The sequence below is a fragment of the Stegodyphus dumicola genome, chromosome 4 (genome assembly GCF_044657685.1).
Source record: "Stegodyphus dumicola isolate Sdum_Otavi_A_Nest chromosome 4, ASM4465768v1".
Taxonomy (NCBI): domain Eukaryota; kingdom Metazoa; phylum Arthropoda; class Arachnida; order Araneae; family Eresidae; genus Stegodyphus; species Stegodyphus dumicola.
In genome coordinates, this window is record NC_140771.1 from 153058688 (window position 1) to 153080898 (window position 22211).

Sequence of the window (22211 nt, forward strand, 5' to 3'; positions counted from 1 at the left end):
GTTGGAAATGATTTGCATAACAGTGACTATTTTCCCATTTCTGATACATTTACGTATAAAGACATAATGCTGATATATAGAATTCCCCATTTTATACTGGAGAAAGCAAATTGGAACCTCTTTTCCATCTATGCAGAGCTTACTGAGGACACGGTGAATGATGTGCCTATTGATAGTGCAGTAGATACCATCACAGGGGTAAATAACACAGGTGGGTAAAATCTCTATTCCTATTTCTTCTACAAGATTTCCAAAATACACCAAACCATGGTGGAACTAACTGTGCCAAGAGACTCGATGACAACAGAGGAAAGCTTGGGAATTATTTCATCAATGCCCTACTTCTGTAAGTCTTCTGGTCTATAAAAGTGCCAAAACAATTCCACAGAAAGTGTGATGGCAGATGTGCTCTTGGATATCTTATGTGTCTTCTATCTATAACAGCATCTACACCAAGCAGACGAGTGTGGGAAAGAGTAAGGAAGGCAACTGGGATGCATAGAAATTACTCTCTCTCCACTCTGGAGAAAGATGGTTGAAGGATCAGCACCACTGACGAAATTGCGAATTTGATAGGGGAGAGTTTTGCCGATATTTCTAGTAGCAGCACTCATCCATCTATATTTTGTTCTGTCAAGCTGTCTCTGTGAAATCCCATTCTTTTTAACTATTCTAGCTCAGAACCTTATAACAGCGATTTTACCATACTTGAGTTAAAAAAAGCTTTGTTGTGGACACATAGATCTAGTCCAGGCCCTGACACAATTACTTGTCTTTCAAGTTATTGGGTATCCTCTTGCTTTTCTTTAACAGAGTTTGGAAAGAGAACATTTTCCCAAATGCATGGAGCAAGGCTATTATTATTGCTAAACCAGGGAAGGATACATGGAACCCTTCAAACTAACAGCCGTACTAGCTGTATCTGCAAACTGTTTGAAGAAAACCATCTTGTCTGTTATCTAGAGAAAAATAAGATTATTTCTCCATATCAGAGTTGTTTCCACAAGGGAAGGCCAACTCTAGATAACATTCTTATTTTGGAAACACCAATGCGAAAAGCCTTTGTAAAAAGAAACCACACGGTAACATGTTGATCTTCATTCAGAATGTTTTTTAAGTCTAGGATATTCCAATTGAGGATTGGTGCCACCTTGTCAAACGTGTTCTGTCAAGAAGAAGGTGTGCCTTGAGGTAGTGTCCTTAGTGTAACTCTATTCAGCCATAAAATAAACTCAGTTTTAAAAGAGCTTCCTCATTCTGTCATAGGTATGAGGTACGCGCAAGTAACACGTGCCTACAAAAGTATTGATAACATTACCTAGAAAAAACAGCAATTGTAATTGAGATACAATTAATAATGAAATTTAATAAGGAAAAGTAACATAGATACATTATAATGGCTTGGAAAGAGCATGGTCCCAACACAGAACACGGGTGCCGAAGTTTACATATCCTGGTTGAAGGCACAGACTAGGCTGAACTCAAGACTTCCGGAGAAAACTCATCTCTTCTCATCAGCCCGTAGGGTTGCCATACAGATTTACTGTCTTTCGCCAATTGGCAGTTTTCTGTAGAGTTTTTGAGTTTGTATCGCCTGTTTGGCGCTGCTGCTGCAGTTACTTTGTATGTTGATGATAAGTTGCCAAGGGGCAGATATGAGATATGTCGAGAGACAACTACAGATCGCAGTTAACAGGATCATTAGCTGGTCAATTCAGAACGGGTTCAAATTCTTAAGTCAGAAGACTGTCAATATCCACTTTTTCAGAAAGCATAATCTCCACCCTGAGTCAGAGTTGCATCTTACAAAATTCAGTTAGATGCATATACATGAACAAATCCAGTTGTCTGCCAACTGAGAAAGTTAGTGACTAGACTCTTTAGTCATGATTTTGATTATTAACTGTTGAGTGTTAATTGAAATTTCATCTGTCACTTAGATATGTTAGGAAAATGGAATTCAAGAGCCTAGGGTTTAATTATTCACCTTATTTACTAAATTTCATTTGCATCATTTCAATAAGTGTAGGTGTATTTTTAAAAACTGTATTCTTAAATTTGTTCTTCATTAAATGCAAATTTTAAGTTTTGTTTTACTTAAGACTTTTTAATGTTAAGTAAAAGCTTCTTACCTTTTTCCCTGTTATTTGATGGATTTAAACAAATTTAGGATCTAGCATACCTTGAGTTTTCTCCTGTGCAGGTTAAAAGCTGTATGTAATTATAAGACTGTTTCAGCAAAATTTGAGATATATTATCAACACACCATAGTGCTAGTACATGAAGGCTATTTAAAAAATGCACAATAGGAGACCAGCAAAATGTGTGATACAGTCGGAATGAAGTTTATACCTCCAGTACTGAGTTTGTCACGAAAACTTTAATTAGAATAATGAAAAGGAAGTTTCATGAAGCATGTGTAGCAGAATAAATGGGAAGATAGTCATGCAAAGAAACATTCACACTCAAATTCGTGAAATGTATTTTAGATAGATATTTGAATAAATTTTTTCTAGTTATGGGTATTTTCCCAATATTTTGGCTAATTTAACCCTCTGACTGCTCAAAAAATGCATTTTTTCTTTCTAGAAAATATTTTTTTATATAGATTTTTATCATGAGAAATTAAGTTGCCAGAGAAACGAATTTAAAAAAACATCAAAAAAATTTTTTTAATAAATTTCAGTTAAGTTACAGTTAATTTCTATTCATTGCATAATATAAAAAAGTAAAATATATAAAATTTAAGAAAATATGACTGAGGAAAAAATATCTTAGAAATGCAGTTTAGTATGATAGAGTTCAAAACAGGGTTCATGGCAAAGTCCAACTTCACAGTCTTTGCACTAGATTCAATAAATCTAATTAATAATTAAATAATTAAGATAATCACTCAATGTTTTCTAGCAGCCATTTCTGTTAAAAAAATGACAAAAAGTGGAGTTTGAGCGGTAATGTTTGAGTGGTGCCTTCAAATGCCGCAGTTTAGTGGACAATTAATGATATCTGTTGGCAAAGCATAAACTAAACGTCTGATACTATATATAATTTATTTCAGTGGTTAAACAGGGGGAAAACGGGATGCGCTCCTCAATAAAGGGGGAAAAAACACATGCCCGCGGGATAAGCAGATTTTGCTACATTTGAGTTGCTCGTGGAAATCACAGGATGAGCAGCCAGAGGATACTTTATATTAAAGTATGTGAGATTGCATTGTTACCAATATTGCTCTAAAGTCTTTACAGATGGTAAATAGAGAAAGTTCTTTGCTTCACGAATATCAACTCCTGATCCCAAGAAACTACATTAGAAGAAGGATATGTAAAATTACTCAATATCTGACAGTCTACAAATGTTTCATAGTAATTGATAAATAGAGAATTTTGTTGTTTATATGCAACGTATAATATTTTTCTGTATTTCCCAATCATATTTTTTATTTTTTCTTGTGTAGTATTTATATATTATGTCTTGCAGTCTTAGTCTGCTTAATATTCTATTATTCTCAGCTTGTTGTCTTGATTTAATGCCACAGCCATGGATCTTCAATCGATTCTGATGGATGCTCTTTGCTTTCTTTATAAGAATTTGTGTATTGATTCTTCGCAATCTTTAATGGAGGGACAGATCATATATATTTTAAGGGTTGGGGTAGAAGAGAAAGTATCCATCTGAGTTCTTTAAAAAAAAAAAAATTTTTTTTAATAGTCTCCAGGTTTATGAGGTAATGTGACTATAAAAAAGGTTGTGTTTAAAAACTGAAAGCTTAGGTTGTAAACCTCCAACAAAATTTAACAGTGCAATATATGAAATAGGTGGTTATCAGGTAATAGTAGTCTTTTCTGTAGGATTACTGGCTTTCATGGATGTATCACGCTTTCATGTTCTGAATATCAGAAAAGTCAAAACAACAGATGAAAGAAGCTTACAGTTATGATGGGCTACAAAGGAAGGAAAGCACTAACAAACAACCAGAAAAATACAGTATTAGTTTTACAAGGTGCAACAATTTGATTATCATCAGTTTGTCATATTTTGCAAGAAGCTTTGTAGAAAAGAAAAGTTTGTGACTTCTTTGAAATCTTATTGGTTCCATCGCTCTTGATGCATTGTAGTTGAAACAGAGATTTTTTTTATGAAGGTGAAAGATTTCTGTCTCAAATAATCGTTGTTGAACAGATATGGTTTAATTATTTTGAACCAGAGTGGAAATCATTTTCAATCCAGGGCAGACGTAGTCCTCCTCTTGATCCTCAGAATTTTGACATACACAGTATTAAATTAAATGGTGATCTCTGCTTAGGATTGCCAAAGAATCATAATGTAAGCTAGAGCTCCACACAGAAAAAATGTGATGACATGCAAGTAGTTGCCAGAATTGTCCAGGGAATGGCACATAAACTAACTCCTTTTCTTGATGATGGACGTCATTTCGAATGCTGATGTTCACTTTTACGTGGAAAGGTTGCAATTAACCTGCTACAAGTATATGTGAGGAGCTTTGCTTCATCTTCAATAAAATCTGTACAGGAATCAACCAGACTTTATATTCTTTCGAAATTGAAAGGGCACTTGTTTGCATTCGCCTTTTGGGCTATTCTGATGGCTCTTATGCTTTAAACATAACATGACACAGTAGTAATTCAAATTATTTGCCATTTAATTTTTTACTTTGAAAGCTTAACAAATCTGGCCTGCATCAAAATGTGAGATTGAGCGTTTTCATGATGGAAGATACCTCTATGATTGGTTGGTACTACAGTAAAATTCCAGAAATCCGCAAAGCTTGGGACCAGAGGTTGTGCGGATTTTAGGATTTTGTGGATTTCGGGACAGAAAAGATAAAGGATAATATTCAGACTAAAAGTGCAAAATGAATAAGGCGTGTTAGATACATTTAATTAAATTATTATATACATTATTGCAATAATTTATTACATGCATTAAATTATTATTACATATATAAATTGATTATATTATTCATTGTATTATATGTACACAGCATCGAGTTTTGCCAATTTCGCCTCATGCAAAGATTTCCGGTGTTAAAAACTTCTAGGAACGCGCGCGCTTACCCGAGACAATTCCTAGAAACGAGATTCTAGTAGCACTGCTTTAAGCGGGAGGCTTCCGAGAAATGTTTCGTCTAGCTAGGAGGAACATGTCCTGGCTACGAGCAACATTTTAAAACTTGTCCGAAAATGTTCCGGCTGGAGATGGGTTTCTCGAATGTTCAACCAATCAGACGAAAGTTCTGCTTCTGAAGGATCACGGGTAACTTTCAGTATGGCGATGGCTCTCACTGTGAAGTCATGGACGGTGGAAATATAGGCCGATTTAATTATTGCTGTTTTGTTGTAATACAACTGCCTGAGTCATTTTTTAAATGTGTATGTATTCATTAAATATATAACTGTGGAAATTTCAGACATGACAGTATTTTACGACGTTCTTGCAGTTCGGATTTGTTTACAAATTGTTCGTCGCCAAATTTGTCGTATTTCATGCTGATCGTGTATTATCACTGTTATATAATAGAATTTTATTTCTTAAATTTAAGTTGAATAATTTTTTTAAATCCGATTGTATATGCGCGGCTGTTCTCCTAATTACTTATTGTTAATTGCATAATCAGTGACACATTTTAAACAGCATATAAGATGCATAAAAAAAGAAAAGCATAGCTTATGTAATAATGAGTATACTCATTAAATTTTCTATTATTTTCATGTTATTAATGAAATTTTTTTGGAGCATAAATACATTAGAAACTATACTTTTATTGTAAATGCTACATATTGAAACATTGGAAATTTATGGATTTATTATTATGCATGATGAAAAAATTTTTAAAAAGCTGTGCATTTATAACATTTGATTACTTAAAACAGTGCACAACTGATTATCACCATTTCTGTTTACATAATGAATTGCACTTTCCAATTAAGTACTACTAGTGGCCAAAGTGTCGTTGAACACTGGTAGTTCTATCTCAGGTTAGAATGCCGTGAACGGGCTGGCTACATGACGTTTCCTTGGTTTGCCCCGTTTGTAACTGGAATACAAGCCAGTTTTAAAAAATCTTCTACAAAGGGATCCCTCCTGTTAGGCAGGTATCTCTCGAGGCTCTGCCGTAATCACATAAAACAAACTCGTGATGTGCACCACCTAATTTCTAGAGTTGGTATAATTAGTGTGTTTTAGGTGTATTACCGAGTGTTCTATTGGACAGTAAACAACTCGCACATGTTTGATTGCTCATGTATTCATATGCTTTATTTGATCTTCATTTTGCTGAATAGTATCTGCTGGCTATGAAGATGTAAATATCAGCCATATAGACTTTTGTCATAAAAGATCTACCCCCCCCTTTTTTTTTGTCTGTTTGTTTGAATGGACAGAACAGTAATTATGAGCCATAAAGTTAGTCAAGGTCAGAAGGTGGTCACCAGGTCACAAATTTTCCAGTGAGCCATCAAATTTTCATTGCAATGCAGACAACAGAAAATGCACATAAATAATGTCTGATAAATAGATTTATTCAGCACACATTTTAAACTATTTTTAGTGTATGCAGAATTTGGCTATTACTGATGTAATTGATTACTATAACCAGAAGTGTGTTTATCTGTTACTTGAAGTGCCAGAGTGGAGATGAAAGTGATTAACTTGATAGCAATCACCTTTCTATTATCTTCCATTACTAACAATAAAGTTTAAAACGAAAAGCGTGTGAGCGATACAAAACAACACGAAAAAGCGAATGTCACTTAAAAGGAAACGTCACTTTCGCCAATCTGAGCGATAACTGATTCTTGTTTGGCTTTCAGCCAGTTTACCAAGTGAAGATGGTGACCCTATTTCGCCAAAGGGCATTTCTCAGAACTGTTGCTGCAAACGTTTTTTCCAGCAACAAATATCGTATGTGATAATTGTTTTAGAATCACTGTTGCTGTAAAATTTCAATGGCTTTTCTTTATTTTTCCGTTTATCATACACAATCGTATCGCAATTCCATACCATTCTGTTAAAAAAAAAAGTGCAAATTTTTTTCAGAATTTGCACTTTTTGCAATACCGTCAATGCAGCGTGTTTATGTTTTTCAATGTTGCAAGCAGTAAAATCACGAGTGCATTTCTTATCTGTCATTGTATTAAAAGGACCTGAAACTAAAAATATTCTTAATTTATCCACAAAATATCTGGATTAAAAAAAAGGCAGCACTAAACAATCTCGTGAAATGAAATAACAAAGCTCAGAAAATACAACAGCATGAATCATGAACTTGAACAAAGAGTTGAGTGAATCGTCTGCTTTTTTACCGTGATGCAGATTAGAGGAAAGAAAACTTTTTTTTTTTTTTTTTTTTTTTTTTTTTTTTTTTTTTTTTATATCAATAATTTGGTATTTCCGTTTTGACTCATTCGGTAAGTATTTTTTTCTTCGATATTTCGTACTCAATGTTGCGGTTTCCGGAACCTATAAACTGAATGTTTATATTCTGAGAGGCGACGCGGATTTCAGGTCAGCGAATTTTCGGTATTTGACCGTATTCACTTTAATTTGATTCTGGCCTTTAAAAATGCCATTTAGAATATTTTATATATATATATATATGTAATTAGATCTCTGAATTAGTGGCAAGAATCCATAATGTACAATTCCTTTGTAGTCCTATCATATACAAGACATTACTTTTGGGGATGCCCATCATCTTTTGATGTTACTATAGGAGGTTCATTTGGCTCAAGTTTCTATTTTTCATCTAAAAGAAAGGAGTCATTTCAACAAAGAATCATATGCCGAAATTTGAACAAGCATGTTCTGTTATGTTATAATGTACCCATACATTGTAGTGGGGTTACATATCGAGTTTTCTTCAAATAATCACATACTGTACCTTTTGGAATATTTAGTCTGTTTGATAGCTTCTGAACTGTATAACATACAATTATCCTCCAAAGTGTGAACTATATTCGAGGCTCAAATTTTCACACTTGAACTTTTTGAATCACCTACAAGCTGTGTTTTCAGAAATATCAGTCTGCCCTCATACAGCACAAATTTTGAAAGCAGTTTGCATCTTTCCTTTTAAAAATAAATAAATAAAAGAGTATAATATGAAGAAAAGAAACTTTTGGATTCTGCATTTTTAGTGTTGCCCTGAAGAAAGAAATTGTGTCACAGCACATGCTAGATTATGTATTGCTAACAGAGTCCAGTTCAATGAATTTAGAAACACATTTGCTTCATTCAAGGTCATTCCTTAACAGCAGTAACAAAATAACTACAAAAAAGAGTACTTCAATCTGGGAAAAAAAAAAAAACATATAAATTTCCAGGTGAACAAGTATAATTGAAACGGGGATAAATTTTTAACATTACAGTTCAGTAAACTTGCTAACTTGCTCTTCTTTCTTTCTTCTCTCTCTCCCCCCCCCCTTTTTTTTTAAATGCTCAGATGTAAATTTTCATCTTTTTTTCCTCTCTTTTCGACACTGAATGTGTATTTTCTTGGAAATTAAGCACAAGTGAACTTAAAGGTGGCAGTTGTTTTATTTCACTTTATGCCAGAAAAAGGATTTTTTCTCTATCATGTGTTATGTGATTTATAATTTTGTTGCATTTTGCATTACTTAATAAAAGTAATGTTTATAGTTATTTTCTAGAAACAAATAACTTTTAATGAAATTCTCTTAGTCACATGAATATAAATAATTCCTGGACTGTTGATTTGACAGAATTATTTTTATTCCAGCATAAAACAGTCTTTGCTAGTTCAAAAATTAAATAAATGTTGTAAAACTTTTGATTTTAGTTCCAAATGCGGAATCCGAAGTAGAAGATGAATATGCATTCAAAGATAACAAAAGTCATCACAGTAAAAGAAGTGCTGGATCACATGGTAGAAAAGGGCGAAAAAAGGCAAAAGTTGATGAAATTCCTGTGGAGGAAGTTGAGTCAAATGCTGCTTCTGCTTTAAATGAGGACCAGAACACAACGTGCCAGAATGATCATCCAGAAACATATGCACGTTTAAAGGTTCCTTAATATTTACTCTATATTTGAACTAGTTTTAATCATTGAAAAGTCCTCTGAAGAATGCTTATTTGTTCTAAGTGGTATTTTGATACCGAATAATCATTAAAATCTTATCTGCTGTATAAAACAATGCATTAAAAAAGTGAGAGCTAATGTTGATTTAAATTATTCCCATTACTAAGGGAAAATTACAACAGTTAGTCCTCTATGGAATCTGATTTGAGTGTATCCCATTTTTTAGATAACAATGTAGTGTGTTGTGTTAACATTCAGCTGTATTTCATCTTTAAATAACCATTTAATTTGATTTTTTTCACTTTATAAATATGCAGAAGCATAGTATTTTCTAAGACTTTGTTATCAGAACAATGTTTGTTCGTGCAGTGAAGGATTTATATATATTGAAAAACACTGTTATAAAGTGTTCAATTGGAGCATATCTATTGATAATGTATAGGTGCTTTTTTATTTAAAAAAGACTACTTTAGTATGTGAACATTCATGTCATTGGAGAAAATAGCAATTGGATTATACAATAATTCCATATTTTGTGGACACTGTGTGAAATGAGTGTTGGAGTATGTTAATTAGTATAAATATTGCAATTTTGTAAACTGTCCCATTATAAGACATTTGTAAACTTAATTATTACTTCAACTCATTGAATCTATTCAGTTATCCGAGATAGTTTCAGGACTTTTTTAGTTTTTTATTATAAATATGTAAATTAAATGTTGTAAATTTGTACAAATAGAAATATATAGTGTTGCAAATATCACTTTTTAAGCATGTATGGGAATCAGATTAATTTACTTGTTTTTTTTTTTTTTTTTTTTTTTTGAGTAAAATTACGTTAGTATACCAAGCAGATTATTCAGCTTTAAATGTTTTTTAGTATACATATAATTTAGTGCAAGATTTTGCAGTTTGGATAAAGGGATTATATTCTCATACTCTTAAAAAATCAAGTTTGAGGTATAATTCTTTATCTTCTTCTTCCCCCTTTTTTTTTTTAATATATTCTTATAGAATTGTAAATAATCTTACCTAAGTATTTTTCATAAAAAATGTCTCTAATTGATAACAGTGTTAATCAAGTGTGATGTGGTTAGTAATCCTGTTTTTAATTGACTTAAAGTGAAACATTCATTTGAATGGAGCAGTTATGTAATAAAAGAGTGGAATAAATATGAAAAAAATATTCTAAGTTTGTATGTGTTTATTAATGTTTAAAAATGTGAAATTTTATGTCCTTGACAATAATATAAAATTTTAGTTAATTTTTTTTAGTGAACTAAAAATTATAAAAACTTTAAATGTAAAAATAGTGTCTTTGATTCATGGTAATTATATACTGTCTTTATTGTGTCGTGCTATAATGTTGTACAAGTTGTGAATTTTTCTGGTAAAATTTGTTTTGTCCCACAGTGTGGAGGAAAAAAAAAAAAAGCTGACTTAATACAGCCTCAGATACTATATTTCAGTTAATGTGTTATTTTTGAATCTGTATGCTTGAACTTCTGGTGCTTTCTTCAAGCTGCATATTTAAAAGACTTGTGTATATTTAAACTTTAAGAATCCCCTTTTTTCTTTTACCTTTTTTTATATTGGAAAATAATCCATTAATTATAACTTGGGGCTATTTGAAAAAAATTACCTAAGGTAATTGTAAAAGTTCACATAAGAAAGGAAGCATCACCATGCAGTTTAAAGTTGAAGAGAGAAGAATATATTAATGAAAAGTATTATGCTGATTATAAGCACTGGTCAAAGAATCAAAGACCTTTTCATAAAAAAGATATTTGAAATATGGAAAAAATTCTGGGCTCTTTTTAATAAGACATGTAACTGTTACAAAATCTCAGCCATTATATTGAATGACATTGTTATTATTGTATCTAGTGATGCTTAATAAATATTGTTCAATGACTTTAAATTGTTGTTTGTTGTCATTTATTAGTCTACTGTGTATCTAAAGTTCCTAAAACCATGACAGTACCATAACTAAATGTGAATCCTATATTTAAATGTTAAATTTCATTTATAAAGTCAAAGTGATAGAATTATAAATTATCTAGAAATAGAAAATCAGCTACTTAAAGTTGGTTCCTCTCTTATTTTAGCAACTTTTATATAGATAGATGAAAAGATTTAGTGCTGAGTAATATACAGATGTCAATTTTGTTCATTTTTATGAGAATATGTTCATTTATTAATAATGTCGTAGTCTAAAAATACGTATTTGTACGAGTCCATTTACAATAGGTATTAGAAATTTAAAAAAAGTTTCAAGCGTTATTCTTACAAGATATTGCTTTCCATTTCACTAGCCTGCCCTTCAAAAAAATCTTGCATTGAATCTACGAAAAGGAATAAATTTTTAGTAAATACATTAAAAAGATAAGTGCATTTCTGGCTTAAAAATGGCTTTTTATTTATTTATTTATTTTTAAATTCTCATGTTCATAATGTAGCTATTCTATAATGGATGGCTATTTCTTAGATGACTAACCAAGTTTTTGTAATAAAGAACGACTAACTGGTAAGTAATTTTCTTTATCATGTATTGATCTTAGCTTTGATAAACACTTTTTTCTTTTTACATTTGTCTCTGAGGCTGTAATAAGGCACTGATGTGGGCAAAACTTTTTTATGTAGTTTCTGTCCTTATTTTTAAAAATATTAAAATTGAGTATTTTTGTTCTTGTACTTTAAAGGACACTTTAATGGAAGCATTCTTAGAATATCATGCAAGTGCTGTTAAAAATAGTGTGAGAACTGTGTTATTGTCAATTTCCTTCTCTTTTTTTAATTGTTAATTTCTTTGGTGTTTCTTAATATTTATCCTTCTTTTATACTATAAAACTTCTCTGAATTGCATTATTTTCCTTTGTTTCTTTAATAATAATGGATTTGCTTTTGCAGTGACTTCTAAATATTTCTTAACTTATGAAGTAAATTTAAGTACTCGGTTGCTAAGTGAAGTACATTACTAGCAGTAATATTTATTTTGTAGTTTCTTTGTAAATTACATTAATGCATCTGCATATAGAAAATACTCCTGGTCATTTACAATACAGCTCTCACGCTTTTTGAATCCAAAATTAATATAATTGCTATAATACTTTTAGTGTAAATACTATTGACTATTTCCATTTTTTTGCAGAACTCTTTCTGAAAAATACGTGTTAAGTTTATTTTTTGGAAATTATCAATGCTGTATTAACCTAAGTATTCTGGCAGTGTCTTTTGTATTTTAAAACCGAGGCCTTATTCTGTCTCATTATGCATTCCAAGCTTATATATATATACAAACACACACATACCCTTCATGTAGAACAGAATTTTTTATGTTAGTTTTTTTTTTATTATCTCATTCAAAACACTTTTTATAGCATACTTTTGGAGTAAATGCGTGGAAACAGTGGGTGCTTGAGAAAAATATGCAAATGGAGAAAGGATCGCAGTCTTCAAGGAAATTCAAGCTTTTTAAAACAGATCTTTTACAGCTTCCACCAGACGAATTAAATTATTCATTGAGTTTGTTTGTCAAAGAAGTTCGGAAGCCCAGTGGTGACAGATACTGTTCTGGAAGCATTTATTATTTGTGCTTGGGTAATTTTGTTTTGTTTAAATTTACTTGTAGTTTAGAATAAAAAGATTTTTCTGAAAGAAAATTTAAAATTTTTATTTTCATTATACTTTTAGGTATTATTTTAGCCTCTGGTCTGTATTTTCTCTGTTCTAACGATATAAAGCATATTTTATATTCATCCCACCAAATACTTTTTTGTTGGGATGGGTCTTTATAAACTTTAATTCCTGTCCTTCCTTATTCTGCTGACAGTCATATACTGATGAACATTTATCTTTTTATTTTAAAGTATACTAGATCAGAAGATAAAAGCGAATTTGTTTCATTCAAGACTTCTGTCACTGACGTCCCTTTTTATTGAAAATGCTTATACCTTAACTCATTAACACATATGTAAATAAATTTGCACTGTCTTTTTTGGCTTCATATGCCTACATGCATAATTATATCCAGTACAAAGTCCAAGGTACTGGCTCATCGGAAGTTCGGCAATTCCGGATTTGGGATTTTTATGGATATTAGATTATCAGTTTAAATTTAGTAAAATGACATATAGCAATTAACAATATGAAATAATGAAGCATTTATGACATTATGGAAATAAAATTTTACAACCACAACAACTACCAAAAAAAATGCTCGATATTTATTTGTCTACTTTATTAAATGCTTCTTTCAATATAAGTTGTTTAATTTGCTTTGTTTTTTGTGCTAATGCTTTCTCTTTAATTCTGTGGATAAATGTAATTCTTTTGTTCAGTTACAAAATCTGTCGTTTAAGTCCTGTAGTTACCATATGAGGAATTCACACTAAATTGTCAATGAATTTTTTTTTTCTTTCTCTACGACCTCTTTGCTATTTTCTTCTCTTTGGGTAGCCATAGCTCCTGGATTTAAAATCAATATACAGATTTCACTGTCTGTTAGTTAATTGATGATTGGGACATTGTTATCACAACGAAAAACTTTTTTTACATCATCTTCTACATTTCTTCTCAGATTCCCTTAATTTAAAATTTGCTTTTTGTTTGTGATATCGGAATACTTTCAAATTCGCAGCTATCATCATAAAGCTGTACTACACACTATGACAGTATCATGAGATTAGCGACTAAAGACATGTTGTTGCACTAAATTTTCTCTTGCTTCTATCACACGCTGATGAAATTGAGCCTAAATTATATTAGTTATTAATTATACTTGCAATTATTTCCTCCCATGCTTAAGGTATGCGAGTCTCGAATAAAGAAATTCCCACATACAATTAATGTGCCTCTCACGAGCCAGTTTTAAACATTTTGCAGCCTGACGTAGTCTCTGCAGGACTGAAATTTTGTTGCCAAGTGTCTCCCTAAATTCTGTAAGTTTTTCATCCTAGTGTCGTTCTTAAATTCTAAACATTTTGCCAGACCTTTAATTTTATTGCTTGATATTTCTCTAAATTCTAAACATTTTGCTTTCCGTAAATTCTGCCACCTGGTGCCACCATATTGGTCCTGGGCTTAACTGAATAACAAACCAGTTATTCTCAATTGAAATAGCACTAAGTGTAATCTTTTGGCCAAAAATTTCTACTCCTCAACATGCTCTGGAACAAAATTAGCTGAAGTCTGTTAATCACCAAGTGTAATGTCTGCATAAAAGGTTACCTTGTTTTTTGGTATTTTATTGCAATATTAAAATTTTTAAAATAGTATTTAGACATTGTTGCATGAATCATTTTTCAAGCTGTAATGTGTTGATAGTCATGCTGTGTTGGAAGTAAAAAAATAATAATAATAATTAGTAATGATTTGCCAGATTGACATCAGTGCCAGAGTTAAATTAAGAATCAAGACTCTCCTTGTTTTATTATGAAAAATATAAAGTTTACAAGCGTAAAGCATTAAAAAAGAAAAGTTAATGATGACCCAAAGGTCCAAATTTCAGGTGTTCTGGTTTTCAAACTTTGTACTGTAATACACATTTTATGTGCTTCATACAGAATTTGTAGGATATTTCAAAACTTTTTGTTCTAGTATTCTTAATTAATTTCTGTTTATTGTAGTTTTATACAAGTCATGGAGTTGTTAATCATCTGAAGCCTACCAATTGTTGAATGGCTGAATACTTGGTAATGAAACCCACTGATTGCTTGAAAATTTTGATAATTTTTGTTGTGCATTAGAAAAATACAATCTAGTTTTCTTTAAAAACTCTCCTCAAAGGCATCTCCTCTTTATGCTAACTGCAATGCTTTGCCATAATAAATCATCCAGCTCAATAGAAAATTGTGTAGAATGAAACATTTGAATTGTTTTTTCTTTTCTATGAAATTTCTTCCTGGTTGAGACCCCTGATCTATAGAAAGAGAAACTATGCCATATTTCTGTTATACATTAGAAAAATCTTCAGCAACCAGCCTGTCTGTGCATTGGGAATGAAACTTACATTGATTTATTAAGGTTTTACAACTTAAGCCACTTAGACCTTTGTCAATTTTGACCACCTATTTGTTTAGTATAAACATTTTAATTTCTGTCATTAAAATAATGCATATCCTTTGTAAGCTTTTTGTCAGCTTCATATAGGTAAAGTTTTGAGGAAAAAAACTAAATTGCATGTGCAGGCATTCCCTTCATCTTTATTAAAGGATGCATGGAAATGTATTTCAAAGGGGATTTTTAGCAGCACTTTGTAATCTGTTGTGAGTTAGTTTTTTTTTTTTTTTTTTTTTTTTTTTTTTTTTTTTTTTTTTTTATGTTCAAATGTCCATAGTGATGGAACACTGGTAGTATGTCATGCAATCAGTTTCTGACAGTGGAACAAGTTGTGCGTATGGCTTGTTCATGGTTTCCTCATAGTAATTTAAATACAGTTTAGTTTCCATTGTAGTCCTTCCTGAAGAAGCAGTCTTCGAATGTTTTATCATAATCAAGCAATTTTTATCAAATCATTTAAGTTTGTAATATATACATGCACCTCTTTGTTTTTTAGCAGTAAGTCTTAAAGTAAGTTTATCTGCCTTTTTTATATAAAGTATAGAAAAATCACATTTAGAAACTAGGTAGAAATCGTGACTTTTTGATCTACATATTGAAATCAAAAAGAGCGGAGAAACTGTTAAAAATCAGTACTTTAACTACAAATGTGCTTGAATTGATTTAGGTACATACTGGAAAGCTGCCACTTTTATTGATACTTTAAAGTAAATCTACTTGAATATGAAGGCTCTCCTTAAACCATTTTTAATTAAATAACAATTAAGGGGCTTTATGGAATACAAAAACATCATTATTTTTAAGCCCCACCCTTTTTTTAAAAAAAAAGTTTTAAAAAAAACTGCTTACATCAGACAAAAATCTTAGTTTTTATTTAGTGATCTCAGTAGTTATTTCATCAAAGCCGAAAGAAAATAAGAATGATAAACAAACCATGACATTATATTTGTCATCTTTATGCTTCTCAGGAATATTTTTTAAACAGCAAGTAATAATATACTTGGTGTTAAAAGTTATAATTTATGTAGTCGTACAGGACTGGATTTCTACTGACAGAAAATAGCCACAGTTGTTAGAAATTAATAAAAGTATTAAAAATTGAGTAACCTTATCTTGGCATAAGTTTTTAATTAAAACAATTGGTTTCAAGGGTGATCAGGCACAGGTTCCTCTTCTTCAGCAGCAAAAAATTCTGGATAATGCACATAATCAAAAGGTATTGAACTGAAATCAGACTGAAAAGAAATTATGATAAAGTGATTACAATGATGTTTGGATTAATAGCCACAACAACCTCATTCTTAGTATTATTCTGCTATTTTGCCTAATTTTAATCTTACATTGGGGCATTTGTGTTCTTTTTTAATGAAAGTATTTAAAATATTTCATCAGTTTATAACATTTACTAATGTATTAAAATTAATTTTGGTACATGAAAGTGGTATATATTTTAATCAAAATGTATGGACTTAAAGAATTATTCCTGTAATCAGAATGTTAAGTTTGATAATGGAAAAAGAATAAATGTATTCAATTTTATTTATTTATATCACGGAACTCCTAAAAAATTGTGTGCTTAAAATTAATTTTTAATTTCAAAAATAGAATGTATCCCACTCTTTAAGAGGTGAGTCTTTGCATGCTTTACTTACTCAATAGAGAAACAAAAATTGTAGATAAATACTCAAATCTATAGAAAAATAAATGTCAGTTATTTTCATTAGGCTAAGTGCATCAATCAGATTAGCTGTAGTATTGAAGCAATTAAATGTAATTGATTCAAACCATGGCTTTCTTTATCAGTTTTAGTTTTATGTTAAGTGAGAAGTTTTTTTTTTTTTTTTTTTAAAGTCTGGATATAATTTGTGACATTTGCTAATTCTATTGAGCCACTTATAAAGGTTAATAGATTGAATTTAAATATTTTATGTATAAAATAATTTTACGTGCAAATCTGTTGTTAGTATGTGCAACCTGTGCCAGAAGCACTTCAGAAAAAGTTCACTGGTCATCAGTACTTAAAATAAGCACTGCATTGGCATACTTTTTTATATGGAAATTATGGAAGTATCTAATCATTTATTAGATAATTCAACTCTATTTGGGGAGGGAAAGAACATGAAGGCAACAAACCTCCAGATGTTATGCGAGAGACTGTCTCTGTCAGATGGCAATAGCCGAATTTTGTAGTTGAAATACTCCATTATCTGGCGGTGAGCATTCATTTGCACATACTGGATAATGTACATAATCAAAAGGTAGTGTACTGTATTGAACTGAAATCAGACTGAAAAGAAATTATGATAAAGTGATTACAATGATGTTTGGATTAATAGCCACAACAACCTCATTCTTAGTATTATTCATACTGGTGCTGAATGAATGTATATGTTTTCTTTCATAAATAATTACATAAATAGAAGGTCTAAATCACTGTGCAAATGTAGCCAAGACAGCAGAAGTAGAATAGATATCCAGGTATAAAATAAAAACTAATATTAACAGATAATAAACATAAAATAGGATGAATGAGAAAGAAAACTGGTTGGTTCTTACAACTTAAAGCCTTTTGTTTATTACCTTAATCTGTTATGAAGCAATTGGTATCCATAAAATAATCATCACTGGTAGAGTATGAGGTTTAAAAGAATATGTAGATGCTGTAGGGTCACAAATGCCCCAAAGGTGGAACATTTTGATATTTGCTTAGAATTGATCTGTATTGCTTAAAAATATTTGAAAATCATCAAAATGATACTGTTGACAAAGAAGTGTTAAAGAGATAAATGACATTATGATTATTAAAGAAGTAAAACACTTGTAGCAGCTTTAAAAACATATTATTTTTGTACTGGATATGATCCAAATTTTGCTGTTCCACCATATTAAACTTTAGTTGGTCCTAAATTTGAAAATAAATTATTGATGATAATCTTAAGAAAGGAAAATTAAAAGTATTTTTAGTTGGGAAATAATCCAATATTATATGATAATTTTTATGCTTTACTCAAAGTACATAGGATCTAAATTATTAAATGAGCAAGAAGAATGTGTCATGACATTATTTTAAGTCATAAACTCATATTTTATGTCTTACATCATAATTTTTCATAAAAATCAACTCCTTCTCCTTACATGTGTTTCCTCAGTGAAGTCCTTACAAATATTTCAACTTCTACATGTTGGTCTAGCTTTGATTTTTTTTTTTTTTTTTTTTTTAGTTTTTTAGTTTTAAAACAGCAACAAGGTTGGCTTTCTGATATAAACTACTTTGTGGGAAAGGGTTTGCTTAATTTCAAGGATGACTCTTATGCTTTGTAATGTGTACTATCTTATGTCTTCATTCAGCGTAACCAAGACTTATATACTCAAATAAATGGGAAGAAAGTACATTGCTTTTATTATATAAACTCAATTTTTATATCTAATATCTTAGCTTTTCATTCAAAATCAGCTCTTTTGCCTCATATATTTTGCCAATGAAGTCTTATAAAATATTTCAGCTTCTGCATAATAGTTGCCACTGATAATTGTTATAATAGTTGCCAAATGAAGATTGATAACAAGTTTTGCACTGTGATGACATTTTCTGCAAGTGTTGCTCAGTTTCAAAAAATATTCACCTTAATATTTATTTACAATAAATTAAGAAATTTGGATTTTAAATAAGCAACAGGGCAACTGATCTTCTGTGAATTGCTATGGAAGAGGCTAAGAGAACTTTTGAGTAGTGAATCTGCTGTCAAACAACAGTTGAATAAATGCTGTATCTATTATGGTTGAATTTGTGTAATTAAAATGTGTTTTTTCTGGACTACTTATTGAATTGCAATAAAATTTTAGTTATTTTATATAAATTTCTGCCAGCTATTGCCACTTTTATGCTAATTTTAATAACTGTGGCAGAAACTTGGCCTATCCTGAACTGTGTTGATACCATCAGGTTTCCAACATCATGTATTGCTGAATAATAACTATGATAGATGAAAACTGGACATCTCTACATATAATAAAAGAAAGAGTCTGGCTGTGTGTGTGTGTGTTTCGTTCGCGCTGCGTGTAAGCTAATAGACCCACGGCTACGAAATTTGATACATAGGTGCATCTATACAAGAGCCAGTGCACCTCAAAGCTATTAATTCGAATTTAAATTTTTTTTACTTTATATTTTGTGACGAAATTGCATCATTTTCACGTCAAATAATGGGCTTTAGGAAAGCGAAATTTTACTCTACGCACTCCATTTTCACATCATCATGAAACCTAGGCACTTAGCTATTTTACGAACTTAAAATAAATTTCGTGTTTAAATAAATCGATTAAATACGAATTTATTTAACAAAGGGAGCTTAACATCTTTTCAACGGGATTTTTTTCTAAAAAAGTTTATTTTTAAAAATGTACAGTTTATTTTTCTTCGTTTTTTGGACTCAAACTTTCAGCCTTGCGACTGCTTTTATAAAAAGAATTTTGGAAAAATGATAATATTATTTTGTATTTTTATAAAAAATTTTAAATGAAGCTTCCGAGTACACTTCTCACTTCTCACATCTTTAAAAATGTGATTCTGGCAACAATTTTCCTGTCTTATTGTTGTTGATAGATTTTTGATGAAATCGCATCATTTTGAATAGTTTCATTCTTTTAGAAATATGGGTTTAACAACAATTTTTCATCGTATTTCTTATGTCACTGTTTTTAAGAGATTGGCATATTTCATTGTCATTTTTATATATAAATAATACTTTTTTTTTTTTTTTTTTTTTTTTTTTTTTGACAAAGTTGTTCTGCAGAGTAAAATTCTGCGCAGAATTTTATGTTTTTGCTTTCATGTTATTTTTTGCTTATTCCACTGTTTGTAAGATATTAAAAAGTTTTGCATAATTTTTTTCCTTCAATGGAAAGTTGGGTTAATTTTTTTATTAGGATAATTAATATTTGTGTTAAGGGATGTAGCTTATTTCATTGTAATTTTTTTCTCTTGACAATATAAGATGTAATATCATTAATTATACTTTGCTTTTCAGAATTTTTTGTTTTTTGTATTTTTTTATGTTATTTATTGTTCATTTCACTGTTTTTAAGATATTGAAAAGTTTTGAGTGATTTTTTTAGGAAACAAAGTTCTTAACCTCCTTTATACCATTTGAGTTCTTAAAATTTTGCAAAGGGAAGTTGGTTAATTTATTTATTAGGATAATTAATATTTGTATTAAAGGATATTACTTATTTCATTGTAATTTTGTTATATGTAATAACTTTTTTTATGAAGTTGTTGTGCAGAGTAAAATTCTACACAGTTTTTAAATTTAATGTTTGGTGTTCCCTTCAGCCATTTTTCTGGTACATTTAAAAGCCAGACGAAGGCTAGTATGGGCATAAAATTTAGGTGCTAGTCTAATTGGATGTTAATTTTAAAATAATTCTTCTAACAAAAGAAAAATTAAAAGAGTGATATACCTTATTAAGAGTTAGAATTATATTCAAATGATGTTTTGTCTTCAATATAAAGCTGTCAGCTTTCTGTTCAATCTGAATTTTTTTGTGATCTGTAAGCTTGTTAAAGTTCTAAATTAATGTATAAGTAATTTAACTTAATTTATTGAAGGTTCTAAAATACTTGGCCCGTCGCAAAAGTAATGAGAATAAATTCTTTCTTTGATTGGTCATGTGTGCAATTACAGTATATCTTCTTCATTAGTCATTTCATTGCTAATGACACTCATAGCAGTGGAAGGAGTCTTTATTTAAAATGTTTAATTCATTCTGTGACCAAGTTCATAAACAATTTATCCATATCCAGAAACAGTTATTCTCATTGAATAACATTTAAATACTATTAAACCATTCCAGCCCCCAAATAAACACTTTTGTTGTTGTTGTTGTTATATGTTTTTAAATAATAAAAAATGCACTGCCTTGTATGGAAAACTAACAAAAAGTTATGAAACATACAAAAGAAAATGTAAGGAAATAAAAGAGTTTTATAAAGTTTAACTGTTGTGCTGTACTTAATCGTATCTTCATTATTCTCCTCTGTCTTCTGTGCTCCACTATATCCTTGTTTACGGAAACTTTTCCAATGATACTAGTTTCGCCCCTCCTTTAAGAATGTTAACAAGTGTCATTGAACAGCATTTTTGCGTGACATAATGTAATTTTTTTGTGTGTCCCCCCCCTGGTGAAATCTGTTACTGCCTTCATTTTTCAGAGAATGTCCTTAATTTCATCTGAAGAATTAAACTGCTTTTCCCCGTACCTCCTCCTCATTATTAATTTCCTCCTTTTATATCTCTATTTTATTTTTATTTTATTTAACTCCTGAGTCATAAGTTCCTCTTAGCTCAGTGATCACTCAAGGAGTTCAGTTTGTCTCCCTCCTCCACCTTCAGACCCATGATCTTTCTGGGGCACAATTTCATCCAGCACTTCCTGTATGGCTTCAAGTGTGAATTCTTCAAAATCTTTTTCTAATACAGCTTCTTCCACCACAGAGTTCAAGGTCTTCCTTGAACCACGATACCATACTAAAGATTCTTAGGCCCACTGCAATATTATAATGGGCCTTTCCACCACAGAGTTCAAAGTCTTCCTTGAACTATGATACCATACTGAAGATTCTTAGGCCCACTGCAATATTATAATGGGCCTTTCAAGATTCAGAAATGGAGAAGATGTTGCTCTCCATCACATCAAAGCAGTGGCGAAATGGGTGTTTGGTGAGAAGTTTTTAAAAATTTGACCTTGCCTACTGGTCTGTGGGTTGTAGGATAGGGATAGTCATTTTATCAAGCATATCATTTTTAAGGCCTGATGGGTGAGCAGAAGCATTGTCGAATACAAGGAAAGCTTGTAGGTATAGGTGTTTTCCTCCTGATATTTTTAACAGCAAGATCAAAGACCAGATTGATTTGCTTTGCAAATAACTTCTTGATGATCCACATTCTTAAGTTTTCCCTTCATATAACTGGGAGTTTTTCATGTAAAATTTTTATGGCCCTTAAATACAGTGGGTTTTTTTAAATAATATGCAAGCAATGGCTTTTTTTTAATTTGCCACCGGCATTTGCACACAATGTAATGATTAACCTATC

The 22211-nt window shown here is 30.8% G+C and overlaps 1 protein-coding gene across 5 annotated transcripts in view; it reads left to right on the forward strand.

Annotated features, from left to right (window-relative positions):
- Positions 1 to 22211, forward strand: part of woc (zinc finger protein without children) — a 257267-nt gene that overhangs the window by 187848 nt on the left and 47208 nt on the right. For 4 of the 5 annotated variants that reach the window (XM_085815607.1, XM_085815608.1, XM_085815609.1 and 1 more), the window contains exons 15-16: positions 8819 to 9042; positions 12438 to 12657. In XM_085815607.1, the coding sequence (XP_085671733.1) occupies positions 8819 to 9042; positions 12438 to 12657 (444 nt within the window). The remainder of the gene's footprint in view (positions 1 to 8818; positions 9043 to 12437; positions 12658 to 22211) is intronic. The other variant, XM_085815611.1, reaches the window with a different exon arrangement.